At 41.5% G+C, this 24,914-nt stretch overlaps 1 protein-coding gene across 2 annotated transcripts in view; it reads right to left on the bottom strand.

The window, feature by feature from the left end:
- LOC139698710 (insulin-like growth factor-binding protein complex acid labile subunit) overlaps positions 1-24,914 on the bottom strand; it is a 1,245,847-nt gene that overhangs the window by 5,154 nt on the left and 1,215,779 nt on the right. For both annotated transcript variants that reach the window (XM_071597590.1, XM_071597591.1), the window contains 2 exons: positions 6,476-6,521; positions 3,314-4,682 (listed from right to left, as the gene is read on the bottom strand). In XM_071597590.1, the coding sequence (XP_071453691.1) occupies positions 3,314-4,666 (1,353 nt within the window). In that variant the 5' untranslated portion in view covers positions 4,667-4,682; positions 6,476-6,521. The remainder of the gene's footprint in view (positions 1-3,313; positions 4,683-6,475; positions 6,522-24,914) is intronic.

Here is a 24,914-nt window from a genome sequence, read left to right as displayed (position 1 = left end):
TATGCCTTGGAAACCATAACTGGCATAGGGAAAGGAACTGGCCCACCTTAATGCTCTGTTAATGTGTGAATTTCACTCGCCGTATGGGGCTTAGTACTGGTTGAACTCTACCATCACCTACCAAATCAACCTTCTAGTTGATTACGGTGTTTATGGTTAATATGCTCTATTATTTCAACCAACAGCACTTTATTGAACTTCTAGTCAGATCTCAATCTTTGGGCATAAAATTAAATAAATCCTTAACAAATGATTCCCATTAATCAGTTCTCCACAAAAGTTGTTAATGAAGAATACAGGTTAAAACTTGAAATATGCTGAAGCTCAGAAAAGTTTGTGAGAAGTTCATAAACTGGAGGTTATCTACTTCTAGTAATACAATCCCGTCTGATTTATTAGACAATTTATTTGAAACATCAATACTATACAAAAATTCTTTAGAATACTCATTTAACTCTTTAAATTTTCTTCAGAAGTCACAAATGTTATTATTGAAAGCATCTCAGTTGATTTCAACTGCCTTTTCTATCAAATAATAAATAAAATTGGGCATAAATATAAAATAATGTTATTTTTAGAATTTTATTTTCTTTCTTCTTTGGCTAGTACATTTGATTCGGCCCTGAGAGTACAAATAATTATTGGCTCAGTATTAAAATGACTGCACATTACACTTAAACATAGATTCTCATACTTAGACATACATTCTCTTGTATGGGACCCTCATGAAGAAGGTCATATTAAAAAACTGGAAAAGGTGCAAAGAAAGGCAGCCCGATATGTACTGTGGAAGCATAGGAGGATGGAGAGTGTGTCTGACATGCTAGAAATGCTGGGCTGGGAACCTCTAGAAACTAGAAGGAAAGTAAGCAGACTTTGTGGAATGTTCCGAATTTTGAAGGGGGAGAAAGCTTGGGCAGATCTAAGGAAAGAGGCGGGGAACCCAAATTTTATAGGCAGAAATGATCACAAATTTAAGATAAAATGCCGGGCACAGAGGACAAATAAAAAAAAATTTTCATTTCTAAATAGAACAATTGTTGAGTGGAACACCTTACCTGCAAAAATATTCGAGCCCTTTCCTAACAGAGTGTATACTTTTAAGAATAGATGTAAGGTATATATGTAAAAATTTGATTTATGTGTGGTGTATGGTATTATATGTTATACCTTAATTTTTTTTTTTATGTATCTTTTTTTTTCTTGCTGGTTAATGGTTGTAAATGGGATGGGGATTCACTTGTTTTGTTAAAGAGATCTGTGTTTGTCTGGTTTTATGTATTATATTTTGCAATTGTTTGGGACTTGTGTGCCACCTGACAGTGTCTATTAGCACATGTGTATTTATAATAATAAATAATAATAATATAAATTCGTGTCCTCTTACTAAGAATGATGAGGGGCCATTGGAAATATATATGGTTCAAAATTTTGTAACGTTGGATGATGGAAATAATACTGTAGGTACCTGACACTATGAGTTACTTGGCATGTGGAGTTCCACAGACAACTGGAACCCTTCCTTGGACCTGACAAAGACAAAGCCAAACATTTTGTGGACTATATTGTATGTTAATTCCAGAGTTGATTTGCTGTAACTTATGATTTCACCTTCCTATGTAGGTCACATTTATATTTACTTACTTAGTAAATGGTGTTTGGGGCAGCTATTCAAGAGATGGCAGCAAATATTTGTGCTTGCATTTAGGCTTGAGTTGTTTTGTTATCAATTGCCACATTATTTATTATTATCCAGGAAATCAGTACTTCTAAAGAGTAAAAAGTTATCCATGAAATGATAGAATTTGGCAGAATTTAATGTTAAAGGACATGATTTTATTGAATTATTATTGTGTCAGAACTGGAAGACAGTAACAATAAGGAAGGAAAACATACGACAGGCCAGAATTCTTATACTGGGCAGGATTCCTAGATACCTTAAGCCCAGAGCACATTTGAGACCAAAAAGATGGTAGAAGTATTGCACTAGCTGAGGCCAGTTTGAGGCACAGCATTCGACTTTGAACATTTCACTGAAGTATCCAGGGCAGTGCTAGTTCATGCCATAAAATGATTTATCCACCTACCACAAGAAACAAGAGCTGTCTTGCAAAACATCACAGGGAATGAATGAATAAAATCATACATAAAACAAACATATATGATATACTATTGGTGCCTACAGAATCTGCATAAAGTTAAATTTGTATGATTGTATTTGAATGAATTAGGCCACAGCTACTCAAAAAAATGATATTGTTCATCATTGCTGTTGAAGTTTTTTTTGCAATTCTGGTAGTAAAAACAGTTCAGATGACCACAATGCATCAAAAAATCAAACTTTCTTCAAGTCACCCTGTTCAAAATTTTTCACCACTGCCAAATATTTTTCATGAAACTTAGAATAAATTTTGAATTCGGACAAATAAGCCTTGTTTATTCCACATTCTCTGATGAGGTAGTTAGTATTTAAACGATAAATTCCAAACAAAGGTAATTAAGTATTGAATGAAGTTTTCCTTGGTCACTGAACTAAATAGTTTAGTTTCCACTTTTGAATTTCCTACGAGTCCAAGGATAAACTGTACGGGGAGTAGGACATGCAAATAAATTTGTCACTATATTATTTAAAACATCTGATATGAAGGGCATAATTGTGTACATACAATTATTGAAGAATATAACCATAGAAATAATTTCCTTTTAGAGACATTTACAATAGAGGCACATAATGAATGAACAGGAAAAATAATCCAGAGAACAATAAATCAAGTGTTCAGAATGGAATATACAAGCTTAAGAAGGAATGTTCATAGAAGAAAACAGCTGTGATAATGGGATCAAACTAGTAGAGAGCTTTGTAATTCTAGGAGTAGAGCATAGAGGCAGTTAAAATACTGCCTCATCCTTCTCCTCCTTGTATGTGGTTAAAATTATTTACTTTAGAAGTTATATATCAAATAAATGTTTTTGAAATAAAACAAGTCTTAAATGTAAATCGTACGGTTGCCTTCACATGCTGTAATTTTTTAGATAAATATTTTCCCCTTGAAATACTTACTTGGCAAACTTATTTAAACTAAACTATTTAAAATATCTATCAGACTATGGGCTTGGTTAAGTATTTAAAAACTTGAACCCACCAAGCAGTGTCCATATGCACAATGCATGCACAAATTCTGCAAGATCAGTTTTTATCTACTACATGGTGTGTATGCTAATATTATATTATTTCCAAAAATGTAGGCAATGGAGCCAAGCAGTGAAGTAATGGCAAAATAATTCTGTTGTTCCAGAGACAAGCATTACCCACCTGTTTCTGTGTTGAGTCCCATGCCACAGCACAGCCCATCTCCTCGTCTGAGAGGGCCCTCAGGGCCCTGCCCCTCACAGGTGCTGGGGCGTCGCAAAGGGCTTCCCCTCCCACGACCCCTCCCACCTCATCCGCACCATCCTCTGGCACCCCTTCTGGGTGCCGCACCAACATATCCCTCAGCCACCGCACACCACAGCCACACTCCAGGGGGTTCTCTGACACGTCCACAGAGCGCAGCGCCCCCCACGCCGCCAGGGAGCGGGGCACTTCCCTCAAGGCGTTGCCGCGCAGCGACAGCCTCCGCAGCCGCGGCAACCCCACGAACGCCCCCTCGCCCAACTCCGCCAGCCTGCGGTTCGCGTTCATGATGATGGTCTCCAAGTTGAGGTTCTCGGAGAAGGCCTCCGGGGACACGACCTGCAGCTCCCTGGACCCGGACACGTCGAGCACTCGGAGGTTAGTCAAACCTTTGAGCGCTTTCGATTCTATCTCCTGGAAATCATTCTGACCCAGTGAGAGTTCTTCCAGTCTACCGAGGAAGGACAGGGGCCCCGAGGGCACGGCGCTCAGGCGGTTGTCGGCCAATGAGAGGCGTCTCAGGGCCTGGTTTAAGCCTCGGAAGGAGTTCTCTCCGATCGAGGTCAGCTCCGCTCCCGAGATGTCCAACTTTGAGAGACGGCCGAGGGCCGAGAATGCATCGTCGGGCAGGGCCGGCCCGAGCGCATTCAGGCCCAAGTGGAGCTCGGCGAGGGCCGGCAGGGGAGCTAGGGCCGGAGATGGCACGGAAGACAGCTGGTTGTCGTCCAGCTGGAGGATTCTGAGTGCCGGGAGACCGACGAAGGCCGCCGGAGAGAGGCGCGAGATTCGGTTGCCGCCCAGATCCAACTCCTGCAGCCTCGGCAAGGCGGCGAAGGGCCCTGCCGGAACCTCCTCGAGAAAGTTACCGCGGAGGCCCAGGACGGACAGGGAACGGAGGCCCGCGAAGGTCCGGTTGTGTAGCGTTGAGATGCGATTGTGGTCCAGCAACAGCCTCGCCAACTGCCGCTGCGCTTCGAACGACCCGGCCGGCACGGACACAAGGTGGTTGTAGGAGAGGTCAGCGTGGGCCAACTCCCCGTAGAAGTGGAAGGCTGCATCCACGGCGCGGACCTTGTTGTGCTTGAGGACGAGTCGCCGGATGGACGGGTTGAGGGTGATGGGCACCACGTCCAGGTTGGCCTCGACGCAAGACGCAACGAGGGTTTGGTCGTCGCAGGTGCACCCGCTGGGGCAGAATGCGTGGGATGAGGGTGCGAGGAGGATGAGGAGGGGGAGGAGGCCCAGCAGCCCCTTAGTCCTAAGGGCCGCCATCACCAGTCGGACATCTCTGAAGATAGAGAGAGAGGACAGTTATTTAATATTTGAACTAAAGAATGAATTAATAAACTAAAACTAATTCAACTCCCGCTCTCTCTCTTTTCAAGCAGAGTCAAAAATTTTTACAAATATGCATGCATGGAACATAGGCTATATAATCCCGAGACATAAGCTCTTTTCCCTTGTCTGTTCTCGGTATCAACACGTGAAGCGTTCTGTTACACGCTTTATCTGTTAACTGAGATAAATCTACCTTTCCCCCTCGTTTTAGTCACATTCCATTGTCTTGCAATACCTTCCCTTCTCTTAAATTGAACATTACACTTCATGTGTACTAAATTGTGATCCGAATCCGTATCTGTTACTGGGAAACTGTGGGTTGATCACCCCATTCTTAAATTAATGTCAAAAAATAATATAATCTAAGCCATAATATAATGTCCATGTGTGCCTCCTGTGGTGTCTTAACTAGGTATTATTCATTATGAATGTCCTGAAAATCTCTAGATTTTCTCCCAACGGTCGGTCATTCCTTGTTCCTAAGCCGTATTTCCCTACCTCATTACTATCTTTTCCTTCACCTACCGTCTCATCCCAATCTCCCATCACTAATAAATGGATGGACACTTTAACAACTAAATCAACCGCCCTCTGACCTACCTCAATTCCCGTACTTCCCTCCACCAATAAGCGCATTCCATTCCTCCATAATTTCTATATCCCCCTCTTCATTCCAAGCATTTTCTACAAAATAAATTCGAAATCATTTCATCTAACTGATTATATCGTAAACTCAATTAATTTCTTCCTCCCTGTAACTGCTTGCCGGCAGACATCTGGATTACCACAAGATTCACCCGGTCTGCTCTTATTTCTACTGATCATATTTTCATTCGCCTGCTCGTTCACTGGCCTTCTCCCTAGTTCCTATTCATTGCAATGCAACCTCAAGTTGGCTCTCCGCTATGTACGTATTGCTCTGTGACCATCGCTCAAATAATTCTCGCTATCTTCACATTTCACCTCGCCTAGGCCTAACGTGCCTACGCTTCCTCTCTTCATCTCTCGCTTGATACTTTCCAATTTCTCCCTCCAAAGCATTGTCTTAATATTTCAAGTTCCTATTCTCTTGGTAAGGTTTTTCTTCTTTAGTTTTCTTTTCTGTTGCCATACCCTTTTCTAAATTTTTTCATGCAAGTATCTCGCATGTTGACGACTTCGGCGGTCTTACCTCCTCCGCTGCCGAGCACAACACTCAAACCAGACCCTGAGGGCTGAGTCCTGTAGTAGCAGACTAATTTTCGTACAAATTTTCGTCATCATTTCTTGGGATAAATAACCGAGTGGTTTCCAGCTGCCCTCCTCAATAGTGATTTTAAGGTGACACCATCCTGATATGGCCACACCCCACAGGGTCAGACGCCTTATTAAATAATTTCGATGCCTTAATAAATAATCAGGCATTTTTAAATAAAATAAAACAATGAAAAATAAAATCTCAATGCTTCATTCCGACTATATTTCTGACTCAGCCACTGTTAAGGAAAATGAATGAAGATAATTTGTAATGGATGCCAATAGATGCCCATTAAACTGATTGAAATGCAGCTAGATTATCAATTCAAATTAAAAACAAGATTTCTGATATTTTAAATGTTATCTCAAAAGCACTTCAATGGCCCAGTGATCATTGTCCCATGTTTGTAGTATCCTTCCGCCAGCCTTTAATCAGAAGATTCTCGCTTGGACTCTAAAACGACCAATTTAAAGTACAGGTTGATCAATATGACTACGAAATCTTACCTTGATCTCCCTAGGCCCCTACAGAAGAGGATTCCCCCTGCACCACCTGTGGGAGAAAAATGAATACATTAATGTAATTAAGGAGATGACGATCAATCAAACTTTTAATTTACACTGTTTTCTTAAATGGAAGGTGACATTTGTCACGCTTAAATTTCCCCAGCAGAGCTTCTAAGTAAGTAGTAACGTCATTAGGCAAAAAACCGAACACTTTGATCTCGAGAACAACGGTTCGGCTATTGTAGATGTGTCTGGAGAAGTGGAGTCCGGAGAAAACATGTCACGACTTCGATAATTTGGTAATTTCCAACAGGGACAAGAAAGCAGAGAGAGTCCGATAACTCCATTTGTTGCAAATTTGTTGACTTGGATGAAATCCACATAAATTTCGATTATGCTGAGTGTAATACTTCACTCCTTTCTTTTTCTAGAAACCTATGTAATTAAATTGTAATTGTAGAAAATAAAAACAATCTTTGAAATTTTGGGGCTTTTAAAGGAACTAGATGTTATGACGAAATACCGTACATACAATGTCACATGCATTCGTAGTCGTGCGCGAGGCGCCACTGTCCACGAGGTTAAAGCCAACTTTAAACACTCATGGTGTTTTCCCTTTGTTTCTTTGGAAAAACAATCTTATTAGACCATTTACGTGGATCTCAATCAGCATTAGTTTCACAACATCAGGACCTTTCGAATGTCAATAACTTGGCTCAACCTAACGCAATTTTTTTAGGGCCACCCATTTTTCACCCGCACCACCTTGGCATTTCATTTAACCCAGTGACACAAAGGCTGAACTCATTTCAATATTATGAATGTGGTGAGAACCGGATGGCTTCCGTTCCCTACCTTGTTAATTCACAATAATCCTTTAAGATTTCGACATTTATTTTAAAATTATACTGGTTAGACACTTCTGAACTTTATTTCTATATATTATCATTCGATCTCAGGTATTGTTTTTGGCTAGGAGGGCAATTGAATACATTGGGTACAATTATATAGACTGAGTCCATCCAAAACCTACCTTAACCGGTAGAATCCCAAGTACTAATAATAATATTATTCAATGATTTTACGTTTTCAGAACGTTTAGCATCTTCCTTTTCGTATTCCTGAAGAACAGTAGAAGTTATACAGTCACAGTCATTCATCTAGTACAATTGTTTATTTCATTTTATAAATAGTAGTTCTTTTTCTGCATATCGGTTGAATAATTATTCAAATTAATGAGTTCGGTCCCTATGGACACGTTAAATTATTTTCTCAGATCTCATGCAACTCTGCATTCTTTTGTTTCGCATCTTCTGGTTACTTTCATTTAAGCTACAGTCAGTCCTTGCCCCAAAGTTAACCTTTGTAGTCGATCTATTTTCCAGAGGCTGTCCGTAGTTCCTATCCCTTCTTCGGGAGGCTGTTATGCCTTAGAATTTGTGGAATAAGTTCGCCTTTCCTTTTTCGCAGTGCCTTCGACTACTTCCCTTCTTCCCCTGTTCCCAATCGTAAGGTTTCATCATTGGTAATTCGTTACGTCCATTGTTTACTCGCTCCGTAAAGCCTAGCCTAAAATTCACGTCTGCATGAAGATACGATGTGACACATTGTCCACCGTCCACCTCTTTTGATGCGCAGCGAAAAATATTTATAGCAGCAGCAAGCCTACAGATTTCTATGAGAAACCCACATCATATACGAGACAAAAGAAGGCATTGTCCGCCGTGACAATAAAACTTCCCGAATGGACGAGGAGAGACTCACTTCCTGGTTTCGAGAAATCGATTCGGAAACGATGAGGCATGAGAGTAGTGAATGACGCCTTGGCACGAAAAAACTGATGACGGAGCAAACACCGAGATGCAGGCCAGTCGAGATTAATCCCGGCCCTTTGAAAGAGACACGAGCGGCGCGCGCTGAGAACAGAAGGATTGAGGAGAATGCATTCCTGTTCGGAGGCCGGGATGGATCGCTAAGGCGCGCAAATGGTTCTTGGAATATACTACGCTCGAGTGTGCGGGAATGGAAAGGGATGGATGATCCTCCGAAGCGACTTGATGAGGATGAGGTGACCTCGGAGCTTGGACAGAGGAGCAGACGGAAAAGAATTGGGTGATGTTCATTTCGGTATCGAACGGAACTGAGTCAGAATTAACTGTGAATTTGAATCCGTCACACATCCACTCCATGACTTGGTTTAGACACGCAAATAGTCTTTGACTATCATTCGTAGCATTTCGCCTTGGATTTCTCACTGGTTCTCCGCTAACTCAAGACAACACAAGTTTTTTTTAAAACTCCTTCCCCCCGTTTGACCCATTTTAAAACCTCGTAAAATGAAAGCTTTGTTTCTTCATGTCGACACTAATGTAACCGCAATTACATATCATTAGCTTGGCGCTCTTGACCAATTAACGCTGAAAATTCTTGAAAATGTTTGCAGAAAGGAGGAGAGAAAATACGTAGTCCTCCTCAAGAGGTCATAAATTGGAACGGAGGCGGTGACTATTTCCGAAGAACATTTCGACATCGTTTTACGGAGGGTTATAATACAGTTAGCTTAGAATATCCTGTAATGATAGCTTAGCATGTTAGTACGAAAAAAAATGATGACGGGGCAAACACGGAGATGCAGGCCAGTCGAGATTAATCCGGTCCTTTGAGAGATACACGAACGGCGTTCGCTGAGGATTGAGAATGCATTCCTGCTCAGAGGCTGGGATGGACTGCAAAGACGTGCAAATGGTCCTGGGAGTACGCTCGAGTATGTGGGACGGTTGTGATTCTTCACAGTGACTCGATGAGGAAGGGATTTGGTACGTTTGTACCAAACAAAAAAAATCAACCCAATTCTCCGACCTCTTGATAAACAAAAATCCACGGAAATTTATCACGATTTATACGAAACTCCTATATTTTATCAATTTTTCACGAAAATGACCACAATTGGAACACCAGAAACACACGTTAATATAACTGAAAGCAAAAAAAAAATGTTGGTGAACCGGTACGAAATTTAAGGGCACAAGTAGTCTAAGATAATCTATTACAAGTCTATTACTCTACCTAATCAAGATCATGATCATATTAATTTGTAGGCAAGCGATATTGAAAAATAAAGTTCAGTGAAATCTAACACATTCGAAATAATTAGTGCACGAAAAATATTGGAATTGCAAAATAAGTGCGAATATACTGGACGGATATGTCACCTATCCTACCCACCATATTATTCCGTGTGGCCGTCAATCAATGAGCATCCGAAACGGAATTTCCACATACTATTTCAGGGACATCAACCACAGATTCCTTAGCAACACTGGAATGCAACTTTTGGACTATTTTCAGTTTCGAATTTATTATTTAGATTTCTTAGTAGTTGCTAAATGCCTAGTGCTTTTATTACGCCGATTTCACAATACTCCATACATAGATATCCTAGGCACGATGAAAACTGAAGACTAGGAAAAGCCGAATGAACAAACTTAGTTGATGAATATTCTATTAGTGTGACAGATTTTACTTCAGAACTCCACCACTTCCCCAATATGTTGTAAATTAAGCGTATGCCTATATCCAGATAATTCAAATTACTTAAGTCACAGAATTCATATCCCAAAGCACGTCTAAATTTCATTACATTCGTTTATCAAACTTTCTACCAGAAGTTCTACCCCTCCCCTCCCCCATGCTGTCGGGACAGGAAACAGAAAAAAATGACTAATGTGAGTTTTAATACGATTAAAAAGTACCTGCAGTACCTTTTTCCCCATGAAGTTGTTTCTTTTAATTAGAATTTCTAAAAAAAACACCGCCTCGCACCTAACTTACCGGTTTCCCATTAGACCAATCCAAAGAAAAAAGTCGAAATTTGAATGGCCACTCTAAAATAGACGAAGCCTTTGACTTTTTTTCGAAAGATTTCGACTATGAGATTAATTCATCTCATCCATTCAAGGCTACTTATTTAAAGTAGGTTTTTGATGCTCCCAAAGGAAATTATGTTCTACGCACCGCGTAAGCTTTCTCTTTTTTTACCCCATGATATTTCCTTCTTTCTTCGTACATACCACCTTCACTTCGCCGAAAAAAGCCATTCCCCTTCTTTTATCCAAGTTTCCTTACACTCATTGAAACAGAAATTTAAATTTTAACTCAAAGCGTAATCTCAATCTTCAGTCCTGTTTTTTTAAAAACATTCCGTGGACGGGTCGGTATTTTTTTTTAAGTTGGGTTAATTTCGTGAAACAACTGCAAAGGACAGAATTCCACATTTGGAAATTTATAAAGAAATTAATGTATTTTTTTTATTTTTAACATTATTCGTGAAATTTTAACCCGGGAATAACATTAATGCACAATGTCTGGGGCAGATTCTTGAGAAGATATCCAGCTGACAAAAAGTTTTATTTACAGGAAAAAGCGTATCATTTAAGAGCCAAGTCCCAAACAGAATGAGATACTAAGGTGGTACGTTTAGTCTAAGGTGAAATAAACCTTTTGCGGTGATTTGAAAGTCCATTACTTTCCAGGATTTAGCTCTTCCCAGGGCCTTAGTAGACCAGATACGTTGTCGATTCCGACGATTCAGTCACTCAATGATTTCCGATTACCCACGGCTGATAATATCCTGTACTTGGCTTTCTCTCTTAGGGAAAGAAGTCTCCTTGAGAGGCATGTGACCCGATGCAGGAGATATGTTAGAGCGTTTCAGACACGCCTGAACGAAGGGACCCAGGTAGTCAACTCAATCCAACATTAACAATATCTCTGATGTTTTCAATACGGGATCTGATCACGGATCACATACCACGCAACGTATTTAAAGCTTTTCGTACGAGACAACGCGAATGATCAGCGAATGGTGGTGGACACAGTGTAGGGGTCGGAAATGGAATATTAGGTGAGGAAACTATTTTTACACATTTGCGAAAATAGACGAATTCAAGTTTCTCCTAAACACGCATACATTTTTATTCAATAACGGTAAACTCGTCTTTAAAAAAAATTCAACTCGAACGAAAATCGGAAAGAGCTAAGTTTTATCGATTTTAATTTAACCAACCTGAATAGCCAAAAATCGTAGGCAAACATTATGTGAATGTTTCGAAACTATGAAATCTATTAGTGACGATTTAAAATGTGATTTTTGCAAGCATTTAAAAATGACGCAGAATACGTTTCCGCAATGTTTTTTTCAGGAACGGTATTTTAGCTACGGAGACATCAATGGAATACCGACGCGGCTAGAGTGCAAAATACTTTCTTCGCAGTGGATTAGAGTCCACAGAGGAGAAAGTATTCAAGTGGCACTGCTAGCTGAAATTTCTACGTAATCAACACAAAATTTTCACGCCAACAACGGTCCAGCTTTTTTTATTATTTAAGAATTACGTTGCAATTAGGCGATTTTCCTGGTGGCAACGGTCAAGTTTGGTCAATGATCACTCTTACAATGAAAAATGCACACATACACGCACTAGAAAAACAGATAGGAGACAAAATATTCTTACATACAATGACACTACCACATCACATACAAAAAAACTTACTCATCACATACAAACAATATTTTAATAACTAAAATGAAGTTTATCACCCAGTGGCTGCTTTACATTTATACTGAAAACTTCTAAAATTGGATGGGAAGGGCTCAAACAAATCTCTAGGCAGCTGGATCAAATCAATAATAGTTCTATTTAAAAAAGAGTATTTTTTCTTATTTGTTTTTTGCGTCTTTATTTTTATTTTGAAAATATAGTCGTTTTTTCCCTTATAGTTAGGCTTTCTATCTCTTTCCCAAAATCTTCCCATGCTTCGTCCTTTTTAACAATTCTATACATCGCGCCTAACCTACTCCTTTTTCTTCTATTTTTTCAAACTCTCCCATTTAACATACGACATTCACGCCTCCGCTTTAAGAATGGGAATCTTACTAACCTCTACTCAAAATCCGTGGACAGGGTCGGTCTCAGGAGTGGATTAGTATTTTACGGACGGCTGGACCGACGGAACATGCAACTCAAAAGCAAGGAGTCCGACTGCAAAGTTCCGCACCGCGAGGTTCCCGACTCAATTCCCGATCGACCGCTAGACGCGCGGCGGCCCTTAATCAACAGCCCATAAGAAGTCGGGAGACCGCTAATTGATCCACATGCAAACAGCACTGATCATCGTGACTTAGATTTCACAACGCGTTTAGCCTGCTCCATCTCGAGAAATTCTCACCTACTTGCGTCTCACATGTGTTTCAGCACACCAAGTCGAAAACACCTTGCATGCGAGATTGCTAGTGTGCCCTTCGAAGGGGAGAAATATCTTTTCAATTTCATTGCAACTCGACGCTGTCTCGAGAGAAACAAAAATTGACGTGGAATGACCACGTGGACACTACGCCTGATACACGACTTGCGACTCCAGTTTTGATCGCCGAGGCAAAACCTCCACCTGAGCCACCACCAATTGAATTAACGGAAGCTTCCACATTTGATGATTTTAATTCTACTGACTGAAATTGCGAGATTCTTTCCCTTTCGGACTAGGAAACACTAAGGAAATAATGGCTTATACACACACACGAACGCCTCTTAATCAACCTCCCGATGCATCGGAAAGCGCCAGGGGCACTCCCGGCTAACCCTGCCTCGAAGCGCATCGATCCTCGACCATAATTTAATTATAGACGAAGTCCCTTCTTATTCCCACTCTCCAAGTACATATTTCGAAGGCCCAACACAAGATTCCCTGGAAACATCATCAAATCTCACATCGTATTTTCCGAGACGCATTCTCCGCATACCCGAGGGGTGTTGCCGGCAAAGTAAACGAAGGCAGCCGGCGTCCTACGTATTTGTATGCTCGGCGTTCACTTATAACGCCGAGCTTGAGAATTATTTTGTTTATCATAACTGATGAGATTAATCGGTGAAAATTAGATAAGAGAATTTGGCAGCCCGTTCGGAAAATAAACATGGAAGTAGGTACAACGAGCTGGAGTATGGAATACCTTTTGCAATAACAAATAAAAGATAAGTAATAAAAGATAAGTCACGCATTTTTTATGAAAATTTTCTCGTCGACTTCCATTTCACTTCTACGGCAGGCATTCATCTCTTACATGAATACTCGGGAAATGAACGTTTTCCACTCTAACGGGCACTACTAGAAAACACAGTCCAACTTGCCGACCCCAGTGGCGGCGGGATAACGTCTTCACCTGCCTACCCAAAGGTCGTGGGTTCGAGTCCCGCCTAGGTAGTTTTTCTTCCACCGTGGGCCTTTGTGTATGAAATTGCCTAATTGTTATTTCATTATTCAAAATCCGATGTAAAGGCCGAAGTGCTATTTTAGGACTAATGCAAAATACATAAACTTGTTGGTCAAGTTGATGAAGTCTTAGTTTAAAGCCAACTGCAATCAAACATAATTAATATTTTCCCAGGTTACTTCCTTATTGATACACGCAATCGATTAAAAATGCACTTTTATCTTAATGGATCTCATCTACGTGAGAATTAGCTTTGACGTAGAGTAAGCAGTATTCCTCTACTCCTATAAACTTCAGCTAACAAACCGTATAAACGTTTTTGGGATTGATAAATTCTGGTAATCTGTGTTGGAGTCACTAACTCCCCGAAGAGTGACTATTTCCCTGAAATTTCGACTTGGAAGGGAACTGGAAGTTAATTTTTGCTAATTTCACCGCCTTTACACAAGGATATATATTAGTGGGAAGAAAATATAAGGTTAGCGCGAGGAAAAGAATTTGCATTTTGGATGGCATTAAGAGACCTAGAAAGTACGCGGAGGTAAAAAATTACTCTAGTTTCCTAATTACTTACCCAGTTACAATCGTACCGTGGGGTATTTACTGTTGCAGTGGAAAGCCCCCAAATCCCTAGCTTGAACTAACTCGAAAACTAACTTCTTCCTTCATACAACTTAATGGGAAATCTAACGAATGGGAAAATAATGTACGATTAACATAAATTACGATAACGATAATTAATTCATCCATTACGAGTACGATAATTAATTCATCCAAAAAATAACAATCCACAGTTTAAAAAAATAGAATAATATGAAAATCGTTTAATTTCGAGCGAATATTCTTCTAAATCCATTTTCGTGTGTCAGGGTACAAATAAAATTGCCGTTATCATAGCGAAATATTACTGCGAGTCTTCCCTAATCCGCAGGGGATGACCGATCGCTGTGTGAGCTGGTCCTCTGGGACGCAGGACGGTTGGGGTGGGGTGAACGGCAGGACTCGGGGGGAGGGGTACCAAGGCACTTGGAAGATGATTGAACGTCTCCACTAGAATTGATGTCGCTCAGCGGCCGCCGTCTCCGAGACGGCCACTCTTCTGTTGGCGAGAAAGGGGCGGGGGACGGGCCGGGGAACGGGACGGCCGGACATCGGTCAATTTGTTAATATTTCATCCGCCGCGGCCGACATGGCGCGCGAACTCGCTTCCGCGTCGGAATCTCTCCAATCAAACAAGTCCGTGCAGAGTACAGCCGCGCACGTAAAGGAACTGGCGACATGTACCTACACTGATTAACGTATCATTTTCAACTTTCATGAAAGAATTGCATCGAAGAACTGTTAAAAAGTAGAAAAAAGGATGGGGAGTTGTCATTGTGACGACTCTTTCAGTCATATGATGCATTACAAAGGAAATAATTATGCCATACATTGGTTACAGGCAGGTCAAGCGGAAAAATACCAAGAACGATTCAGAGTAACCGACCAAACAAGTGTGGGGCAAGTAGAGAGTCAACTCGTATTACCCCGTAAGGAGGGTGAAATTCACACACCGGAGGGCATGTTCCTTCGTATAAAAAACAGCCTGCGCATTTGAGTGTGTTTTTGCGATTTTTTAAAGGCTAATTTGCTGTGAAAACTGCCGCTACGTTCCCATTCACAAAAATCCCTTTCTTACGCACGAAGACAGTGAACGTTTACCAAGAGCCATGAAATCAACAGATGCCCCCCTGTTTTCATTTAAGTGGGTGAGGAAAAGGAACGACATTCCATGCGTCTCGCGCTTTAAGATCTTCATCTTTATGATAACTTTATCAGGAAGGCAATCAGTGTCATGAATCCATTTTCTCGATGAATAATAGCGTCCTTTTCACCGTTTTCCTCTCCCCGTTATTTGAAATCTGAAATGCGTATCATTATTTTTTGGGTCATCCCTTAACGCTTCGCAATGATACCTGAGGTCCAATTTTAGTTATGGTTTTCAGAAGGGTCCGCAACCGCGATGGCATACGGCAAGCCGGGAGTGATCTCATAGCTATAAGAATCATTTTCCTCCTCGGGAATTACCGATTATTACCTCACATTCCCGAATTGAAACTCAAATCGCCAACTTTATCAAAACGTTCGGCCCTTTTCCAATTTTTTCCTGGATCTTTGAATGAATAAAAAACAATCATAGGAAATCTTTGAAGAAATTAAAAAAAATAATTCCTGACTTTGCTGACCGGGTGGTAACCCTGTTTATTTAGAAGTTTCCAAAAGCCCACGTGTCCTCCATTAAATTTACAACGCTTGTCTTACTTTGAAATTATACGAAGAACGTGATCCAACGAATACGAGATATGATTGATTGATGACTTCATTTAATCTTCAGCCCAAGAACGGATTTGAAAAGTTTTTCGCCGTCAAACAAAAAAAAAGCATCTCATCCTATCTGGAACAAATTCAAAATATTTCGTTGAAGTAATCGGAGGCGCGCATACTCCCATTATTATACCCCATTATATTGAAAAGTAGTGGTTGAATGGGACGACAAAGAATTGGTTTGAGATTACCACAAATTAACCGGTACACTTGGCATCCACGGCCTTTCCGGACGATTGGGGTGCACTCTTAAAGAGAAATACCGTCGAGTCCACTCAAAGAACGGCCCATCCAGGAGGCATTCCATCTCGACGTTGGATGACATACGAGGCGGTGTGGAAGAGCGTTACGGTGCCAGGACAAGGGGCAGGTGGGAGCGGGGAGTCCCACGGATCGAGCTTCCTTTCCAGCACCCCACTTTGAAAGAAGGAATTCCATCGGTTTCCCTCAAACCAACGCTCTCACAGCTTCCCCGGAAAGAACGATTCGCCCTACAAAAAATATTTCCCTTTCGCGATGTATGGGAAAATATTTCCCACGATAATCTTTCACCTATCTTCTATACTCCTTCAAAAACAACCACCAGTAATACAAAATATCTATCCACTACTTCTCCTTTGGGTGGGTGGGCACAGCGCTAGCTTGCTGACGCAAAAGCTTGCGGATTCAAAGCACCAATACCGGGCATCGTCTTCTATTTAAGAAGATTGGTTCTTAATTTGCTTAATTAATAATGAGGGCACTAATATTATCACCAGGGACGTGGCAACCGTGGCGTTTAGGGGCGTAATCGGGGTCTAAGGGTTGGTATTAGGTTTAGGGTTCAGACCCCAGGTTCTATTTCACGTGACTTAGGACAACCTTAGATTCATTCGAGCTGTGATTTTACGGTTAACGAATCCTGGAAAACCAAAGGCAACGCATTAAAGAATTTTTTTCCGTCGCACTGACTCGTGGATTCCATACCCCATTGGACGTATTGGGCGAACTCTAACCTCACCTGCTTAAGGTTACTATATTGATGTTACTTGACTGTGTTGGCTGTGATTACTGTGTTGGTATATTATTAATGTTACCTCCTTATAAAACACATCCACATTCAGCTTTTAGCGAAGATGAACCTGAGGAATGAAGAAGGATAGCGATATCGTTTAAAACAGCATAACTAGACATCAGATTTAATTACTCGCTCCAATGGAAGAATAGTTTTCACTAATCACCCAACTATCACAGTGAATCTCTCGTGAGACATGCGAGATTGAGTCTATTTTAATTGATTTTTACCAGTTAATATTCAATTGCCAATATTTGAACCCCATTGATTCAATCTTATTGCACATTTATTTCTTACGTTTCTCAAATACTTAAAACGGTTTGTAACGGTCCGGAATACACCCGAATGATTTCTCAGAAGCTGTCATAGGTTTCAACTCTCGAAGTTCAAAGATTCTACGAAGTCTTATTTTTTGTGATGTGCGTCGTTCGTCAATCCCACTTCGCGCGCATCTTGCCGCGCTTAATTCCCTCCATTTATTCGCGACGCCCCATCTGCCAAAAAAATAAGCCCAATAAAAAAGAGTTGGCCTAATTACTGAATACACTCGCGTCTGCTCCGTCTCAGTGGCGTCTCTTATGATCCATAAGATACGCCACAATCGACTTCAAGAGACACCACTTCCTCCTCGAACAATTCGGCACGCGTTCATTTTTTTAATCGAGAAGCAGAATCTTGTCTTGAAGTCTTGTCTTCTTCGTGAAAACCATGCTGGTAATGGCGAAAATAATAGACATTTGTATCACTCGAGAACATATTGCACACTTTACTATGATTATAAAAATGATAATCTGAACGTTTATTTTGTATTTCATTGTACGTCTTACCGGATACAACCTTTACAATAGACATTCATCTACGATATCAGTCATTTTTTTCGCAACTACAGGGTGCGGCAGCATAATTTGCAGATTTGAACGCTAAATTTCTATGCGAATCAGCAAGTTATGCTCCCGCAACTTGCGTGGCAATAACTAAGGTATTTGTTCTCAGCGAAAACCGTGTCGCAAATCGTAAGAGGCGAGGTCTGCCTTTAACCAAACGGAGGCAAGACAGCGTAAAACCTGCGGCAGACTACATATACATGATGTAAACTTTAACTCAGACTGCATGCCCTCTTGCTTCAGAGGAGTTTAAAACATCATTCGGAGTACATCGATGATTCGGTTTCTAAAAATCCTCGACACAGTGAAATCGTCGTTCCAAACCTCGCATTCAGTTACAGAAAAACATTCCAAGGCAAAACAATTCTCAAACCAAGAAAACGGCGAATCCACGTAATGGGACGGCTCAGCAAGGGCGCCACATACCAGACGAACAGGGTTGCAATTAGTTTTCATCACCTTTTTTCTTGCCCCGTTTGCACCATCGTCTCGTGCTTAAACGGGGATTAGGACAGGGCGAAGGGGTTCGCAGGCAGTCGCGACCTCGCCACTTAAAATCTGGGCATGAAAACGAACAGTAGATTCATGCGCAACCGACACGACGAAGTGGGCCAATCGAGGTCGGAGCGAAGGCCTCAACTCAATAAGTCAAAATTCAATGGAGACTCTCGTGCCAAGAAGTGCCGAGTCGCATTTTGCAAGAGATCGTCTCCACGCCTCGTTCGGATTGTTCGGGTGCATCCCGGACGAAACAAAAATCATAGTAAAAAACTTCACCCCGGGAATTGATACCACGCTTGTTCTGAGATTAGCAGAGCTGATTTTTTCCTTCCGTAATGGAAAAAGATACTGGTACTTTTACCCGTAATTTTTTTTCTAATCATTAAATTAAATTTCAAATTTTTATTATTTAATCTCTTCATGAAAAGATTATACCATTTCTTAGAGTAAAAAACAACAGCAGAGTTTATTTCATGTCCAAGAGACTAATTTTTACCCGTATATGACCCTACCGCGGTCGGAAAATGCTATTCTGACCCATTATCGTTCGTGGAAAAAATGACAACTTAAATATATCTGTTCCACATTTAATCCCTCTAATTTCATTGACATGATCTCTCCTACCATAGTACGATGGGGGTAATAATACATTTACAACATCACTGCTAACGAGACCTCCTTCCAATTTATGCAAGAGATTTAATCTGTATTTTCGAACCTTCGACCCGTGAGTGATTTCCAGTCAAGCTGCTCTAATATTTCGAATACGCTACTAAGTTTATCACAGCAACGTTTTAAAAATCTATCTCCTCTACGCTGCACGCGATTGAATTCTGCAATCAATCCAAATTCATTAGGATCCCATTTTCGCGAAATTCGAATTAATATTTCACTTTGACTGACAAAGGCATAAAAAAATACCCACATTATAGATTTTTCCAAAGAAGCAATATTATTCTTAACGTTTCCGTGCACAACAAGGCGAGGGGATGCCTAATGTACAATTGAATTCAACGTGTCCAAAGACAATGGCAAATGGCGAACGATGAATTTTGAGTTGAGAGCGAATGCTATCTCCATTTTTCATTAAAACGGACCTTTTCAAAATCGGCGGTAATAATAGAAGAATTTCCATTTGATTTTTACTGACATATTTACAATTTTCACCATAATTATTAAATAACATCAACGCATTGTTGATTTAACAAATGTTTGGATGATTATGACTGCCAAGTTAAAAAACGAATAGGAATTCTATTATTTTTTGATAGAGGTAACGCCAAAGTGATTCATCTCGCTATAGTTATATGTATACATCTTTTTTTCTTGAAAGTTTTAAAATATAAAAAATTAGGATGGCCATCTCAACAACTATTTTATTATAAAGGCTTTTCCAGCAACTGATATAGTTGAGATCATACTCCAGTACAAAATCGTCAATTCTGGAATTTTACAAATACTAAACTAACTACCGAATTCCTAAATTTACAAAGAATACAATAACTTTATGAATTAGATTACATATTTTTTCGTTAAATCAGTTTCATTAAAAACATACTTTTAATGAGATAATGACTTAAAAACCTGACAATGCTTCATTTCAAATGTAAAAATTATCGTGCTATGACGGTTCACACCCCCATGAACATACGTCATGTTGGATACATCATCAAAAAAATTGCATGGATAACCCTCCGGAAAACACGGCAATCGACAAATACCCATCGATTTCATTGAAATGCTACACGTAACAGAAAAATCACATCCACTACGCTATCGTCGCCTTCTTCCCATGTCACGAGTTTGAAGTCCTCGCGATGCCGTAGGTGTGAAGATTACTTCCCCGCTCATTACTACGGCGGCGACCTTTCCTCCTTCCGCGATGGACTCCCGCGCCACGCCCCACACAACACGCCTCGCGACGGAGAAGAGCCTTCAGGACGTCAAACACCCACCCCCTCCCACCCACTCCCCTAGAAACCCCATCCTCCTCCCGCCAAAACTCCACTTTTGCAACATTCATGCCTTATCGCTCACACGTGCCCGGAATCCGACGACGCTCGCACCATCTCGCGGCCTCCTACCGTATCACCTGAGCGCAATCTACATTTCCCCAAGAGGGCGGGGATGGAAAGATGAGGGCTGGAGTCTGGGAAGGGGTTGGAATAGTGTGCAGTTGGGGGTGAGAGAGGAGGGTTCGAGGGTGAGGGTGCGAGGGACTAGGATGTGGTGGAGGAGATGGAGAGGGTAAGATAACGAGAAAAAGGAGAGGAACACAAGAGGGCGGTTGAAACATAGCCGAGCGAACCTCTGGGGGCTCAGAGGAGAGGAAAAAAACGCGGGGGAGCGGCCCCTGGTCCCGCGGAGAGCAAACATCTAAAGTGGGAGGGGGTGGGCAGTTCAGGGGTGGCCGTGGGGCGAGAGAGGAAGAAAGCCGCAGAAGGGGATGGAAAGAATGCAGCGCCGGAACGCCCGGGGAAGAATTAATTTCGGGCACCCCACCCGCGTTTGTTAAATTTGTCACATTTTTATCCGTCCCATAAAAAGGTGGCACAAAAGAAAAAAAAGAAAGGCACAGAACAGCAGGGGCAGCGGCCATTGTCCGAAAGGGTGGGGGCGCAGTCTGGAGGTCTTTGAATGAACTCTCCTCTCCACCCGTGTGTGTGGCTTCTCGTTAATGCTATTGGGAAAGTCCGAGCGAAGGAGACGACCGACCGCCCGGGAGTCAGAAGTAACCCAAGTCCCGTGATTTCCGGCGTACACCGGTTCAGGCGTAGGAGGCTTAGCTTTGCGCTACGGAGATTTGATCAAGTCCAACGTGATCGATAAAGTAATTGTGATGGAATGAAAATCACGGAGTTGCATTAGCCTCGGAAATTTTTTAAGTGGTCCATGAGCCCTGATATGGACCTCAAACGTGATATATCTATCAACTTTCCATAAGTATACTCCAAATAGTCTAAATATTCTCCATGTTCTCGTATTTCTCTGAATATTCTACGTTAAATCTTATCCATAAATGCAATAAAACTGTTTCTGGCGTGACTTGGTGGGAAATCTTCATATTGAAACTGAAAAATGACTAACCTGGCTTTTCCACATAGAAAAATTATTTACGACCTAGATTTCGTTATGGTATAAACCTGAAGATATTATACCTTAACGAAACCTAGGTCGTAAATAAAAAATTTCTATGTGGAAAAGCCAGGTTATTTATTTTTCAATTTCACTATCCATAAGTAGCAATCGGTTCGATTGCTAAAAAATGGGAAGAAGATTTGCATTAAAATTTCACTATACTAAAGCAATGTAAGATACGAAAAATGATGACATTGAACGAGAAATAGTGTGCTTCCTGAACCTGAAATTCTTAAAAGGAAATTCACGTTCAATGGGCATGTCTTAAAATCGGATTCGTCCTCGTCATAGATGTCGGATACCCACCATAAACACTCGCCTGCTCCTTGATCTGAGGTTCATTTTTTAAATTTTCACTCAAAAATTACCGTTCTAATTATTCTGGTCGATTTTCTTTGTCATTACACTAAAAACTGAAAAAGAGTGTTGGGTGCGTTACAAATTGGTGTGGAGGAGACAAAAATTAATTCAAAATAAGGCAAAACAGGTGAAAAATAATAATACGTATTTGCGTGGGGAGAAAAAGAAAATTGCTGAGGAATTCGGAAAAGAGAGAGAGGATAGCGCTATCATCGAGACACTAGGGGAAGTCAAAGGTTGTGACTGAACGGAGAATAATTTAAGCAAGCATGAGGAAAGAGGAAGGGGAGAGATAAAACGTAATATAAGACGAAGAAGGAAAGAGTACGTCTTTCAGGAATGCTTCAGGATTTCACGACGAGTCATTTAGTTTTCAGGTACCGTTCAAAACCAATCTCCAACCGGTAGACTACCTCTAAAAATACTCGATGCAACCAATTTCGATTCGCCATCCCGATTTATATATTCAGAGCGTCGATATTGGAAATGGAATATCGCGCATCTGTAGCAGGATGCAATGGGGCGGCGCCCTCCGTGGAGTAAGGGGGCGTGGTGTTGGGTGAGGTGGGGGGGAGGAGGAGGGGAAGGGAGTGTCGTTTTGCGTTCGGGGGGGTGTGTGCCGAAATCCTCAAAAGTCTTCCATCTCCCATCTGAAGATCCCCGGGAAAATTGCCACGGGGTAGATGAGGTTTGGGAAGGAAAAGCTCCCCTGGGGTGGGGAATGAGATAGGTGGAGCTGCGCGCGGTGGAGCGCGCGGCGAGGGTGAGTCCGTCCGCAACTCCGCCTCATCCCCACCCACCGCCAACCAACCCGCCCCAAATGGCCTCACGGAAGGGGAGAATGAGGTACGCGTGGCCCCATGAGAGAATGGGGGGAAACGGGGGGGGGGTAGGGATCCACGGCTCTACAACCCCCCCCCCCTCCGTTGTAGAAGGAGATCTCTCTTCCAGAGAGGGAGATACAGACAGACAAGACACACGGCACGCACACTTTCCCCTCATCCCTCGTCTTGGCACGTGACGCTCAGGAGGGAACCATCCAGACCGTCGCCCCGTTATGGCTACTACGTGAGGCGGTGGCGAGCGCTAACAAGACTGCCACACTGCCGCCAGCGCCATCTCTCGGCGCCCACTTTAATTTGACGGCCCCGTTTGACGGAATCTTCCGTGCCAATTAAAAGTAAGGGTTGAGAGGAAAGTGGGTGGGTGAGGGGGTGTGACTCAAGGGGCTAGAGCTATGTCCTATCCCCTCCCACTAGTGAACTTCCACCGCGCACGTCAGCTGTGATCGAGGGAAGCGGAGCACCGCGAGTGATTATCTTAACACTGCGTCGATTATGCAAAACCAGGAATGCTATGAGGAGGACCTTAATCTCCAAGTCGATTAGCGAAAACCCTTTCAGCTGTTTTATGACAACCCGATTATAATTTCAAAAGAAGAAGAATGAAATTAAAAGCTAGGATTGCAAAAATCGAAGTCGTAGTACAAACACACTACAGTCAACGATTTACATTCGTCTCTTATAAAATCATATCTTAACTATAGTACATTACTTAATAGTAGCACTCACATTTATAGATCAGACATGAATGCAACTGAAAAAAACGCTGTTTGCACACACAGTGATGAGTAAAGACGACTTGCCTCGTAACTGAAACCTTGTTTCCACATGAAATGCTGAAAGAACACAGACAGACTTGGACCGCCACACGAATCAGAAAGACTTATGCAAATAATATTAACACTACCTCGAGAGAATATGCATCAGCAGGATTCAGCACTACGCTAAACCGATGCTGGATACTAATTATCCAGAGTAGCGAACACTGCAGACCAACGAAGTCAACGATCTCACCTGAATCTGTCAAGCCGTTCTTACTAGTGTGAACTAATCCGATTTCTCGACGAGTGGAAACGTCACAGTATGTCCAGATAGATTAACAGGTACATTCTTTTCCGGGCGTCATACGAGCTTGGAAAATCGTTTCCTTGAAAAGAGAGAGAGTGAGAGAGAGGCTAATCAACATGACGACGCCGGCTGAATTATTTTGATAGTAGGAGACGAGATGCTTCCACTTTTGCAAATGTGTTCTGCGGAAAAGGAGGCCGAATTTTCCTACAAACATTCTTCGGTGGCAATGAACAAGAATTGTGTTCGTTAGTTCGTAATTAGTCCCGACTCGACGGATCCCCGTAAAAATAAGTCAAATATTTCCAAATGCAAACACAAATTACGAAAAATAATACACCGGCTCCAAAATAACCCTTAATTTCACAATCCTCTTCCGATTTGCGTTCAAACGTAAGAGTTTCCGTCAATTTTACGATTCAGGAATGAATAAAAGCACCACGTCAACGTGCCTCGTGTAGTTGAAGGTTGGAAGGAGGTGAGGATCGAAGATGCACAATAACCGTCAAATACCCATTTTGACTCTTTTTCGGGGTAGAAACACAAATAATTGTAATACGGCCTCTTCAGTCGGTCGCATTGCGATGGAGTAGAAAGTTCCTAGAATGTTCGTGAATATCCTGAAATTATAATATTCCACAATCAGCCTGGAATAAAACTCACGGATATCCAGTCACGAACGTACCTCCTTACACAGGAATCACGCTAATTTTAATGTTAGAGCAATTACCCGTGCCTTCTGCACATTCAAGCATTCATGGAAAATATAATTAGTATTTTTCTTGACTCCGAATAATTGTATCAAGATCTAAGATTTTTTCCCGTTTAAATATTTTTACATGCTTGCGTATTTATTTTTCATCACCTATTTTAATCAGTCAATAGACCCCTTGACATATTATTTAGCCTCTGGAAAAAACAAGAAAATAATACAAATTAAAGTAAATAATGTTTCCAATCT

This window comes from Hetaerina americana, unplaced genomic scaffold (genome assembly GCF_022747635.1).
Source record: "Hetaerina americana unplaced genomic scaffold, ioHetAmer1.1.p SCAF_9, whole genome shotgun sequence".
NCBI classification, from domain to species: domain Eukaryota; kingdom Metazoa; phylum Arthropoda; class Insecta; order Odonata; family Calopterygidae; genus Hetaerina; species Hetaerina americana.
This window is presented reverse-complemented; position numbering and strand designations above follow the sequence as displayed.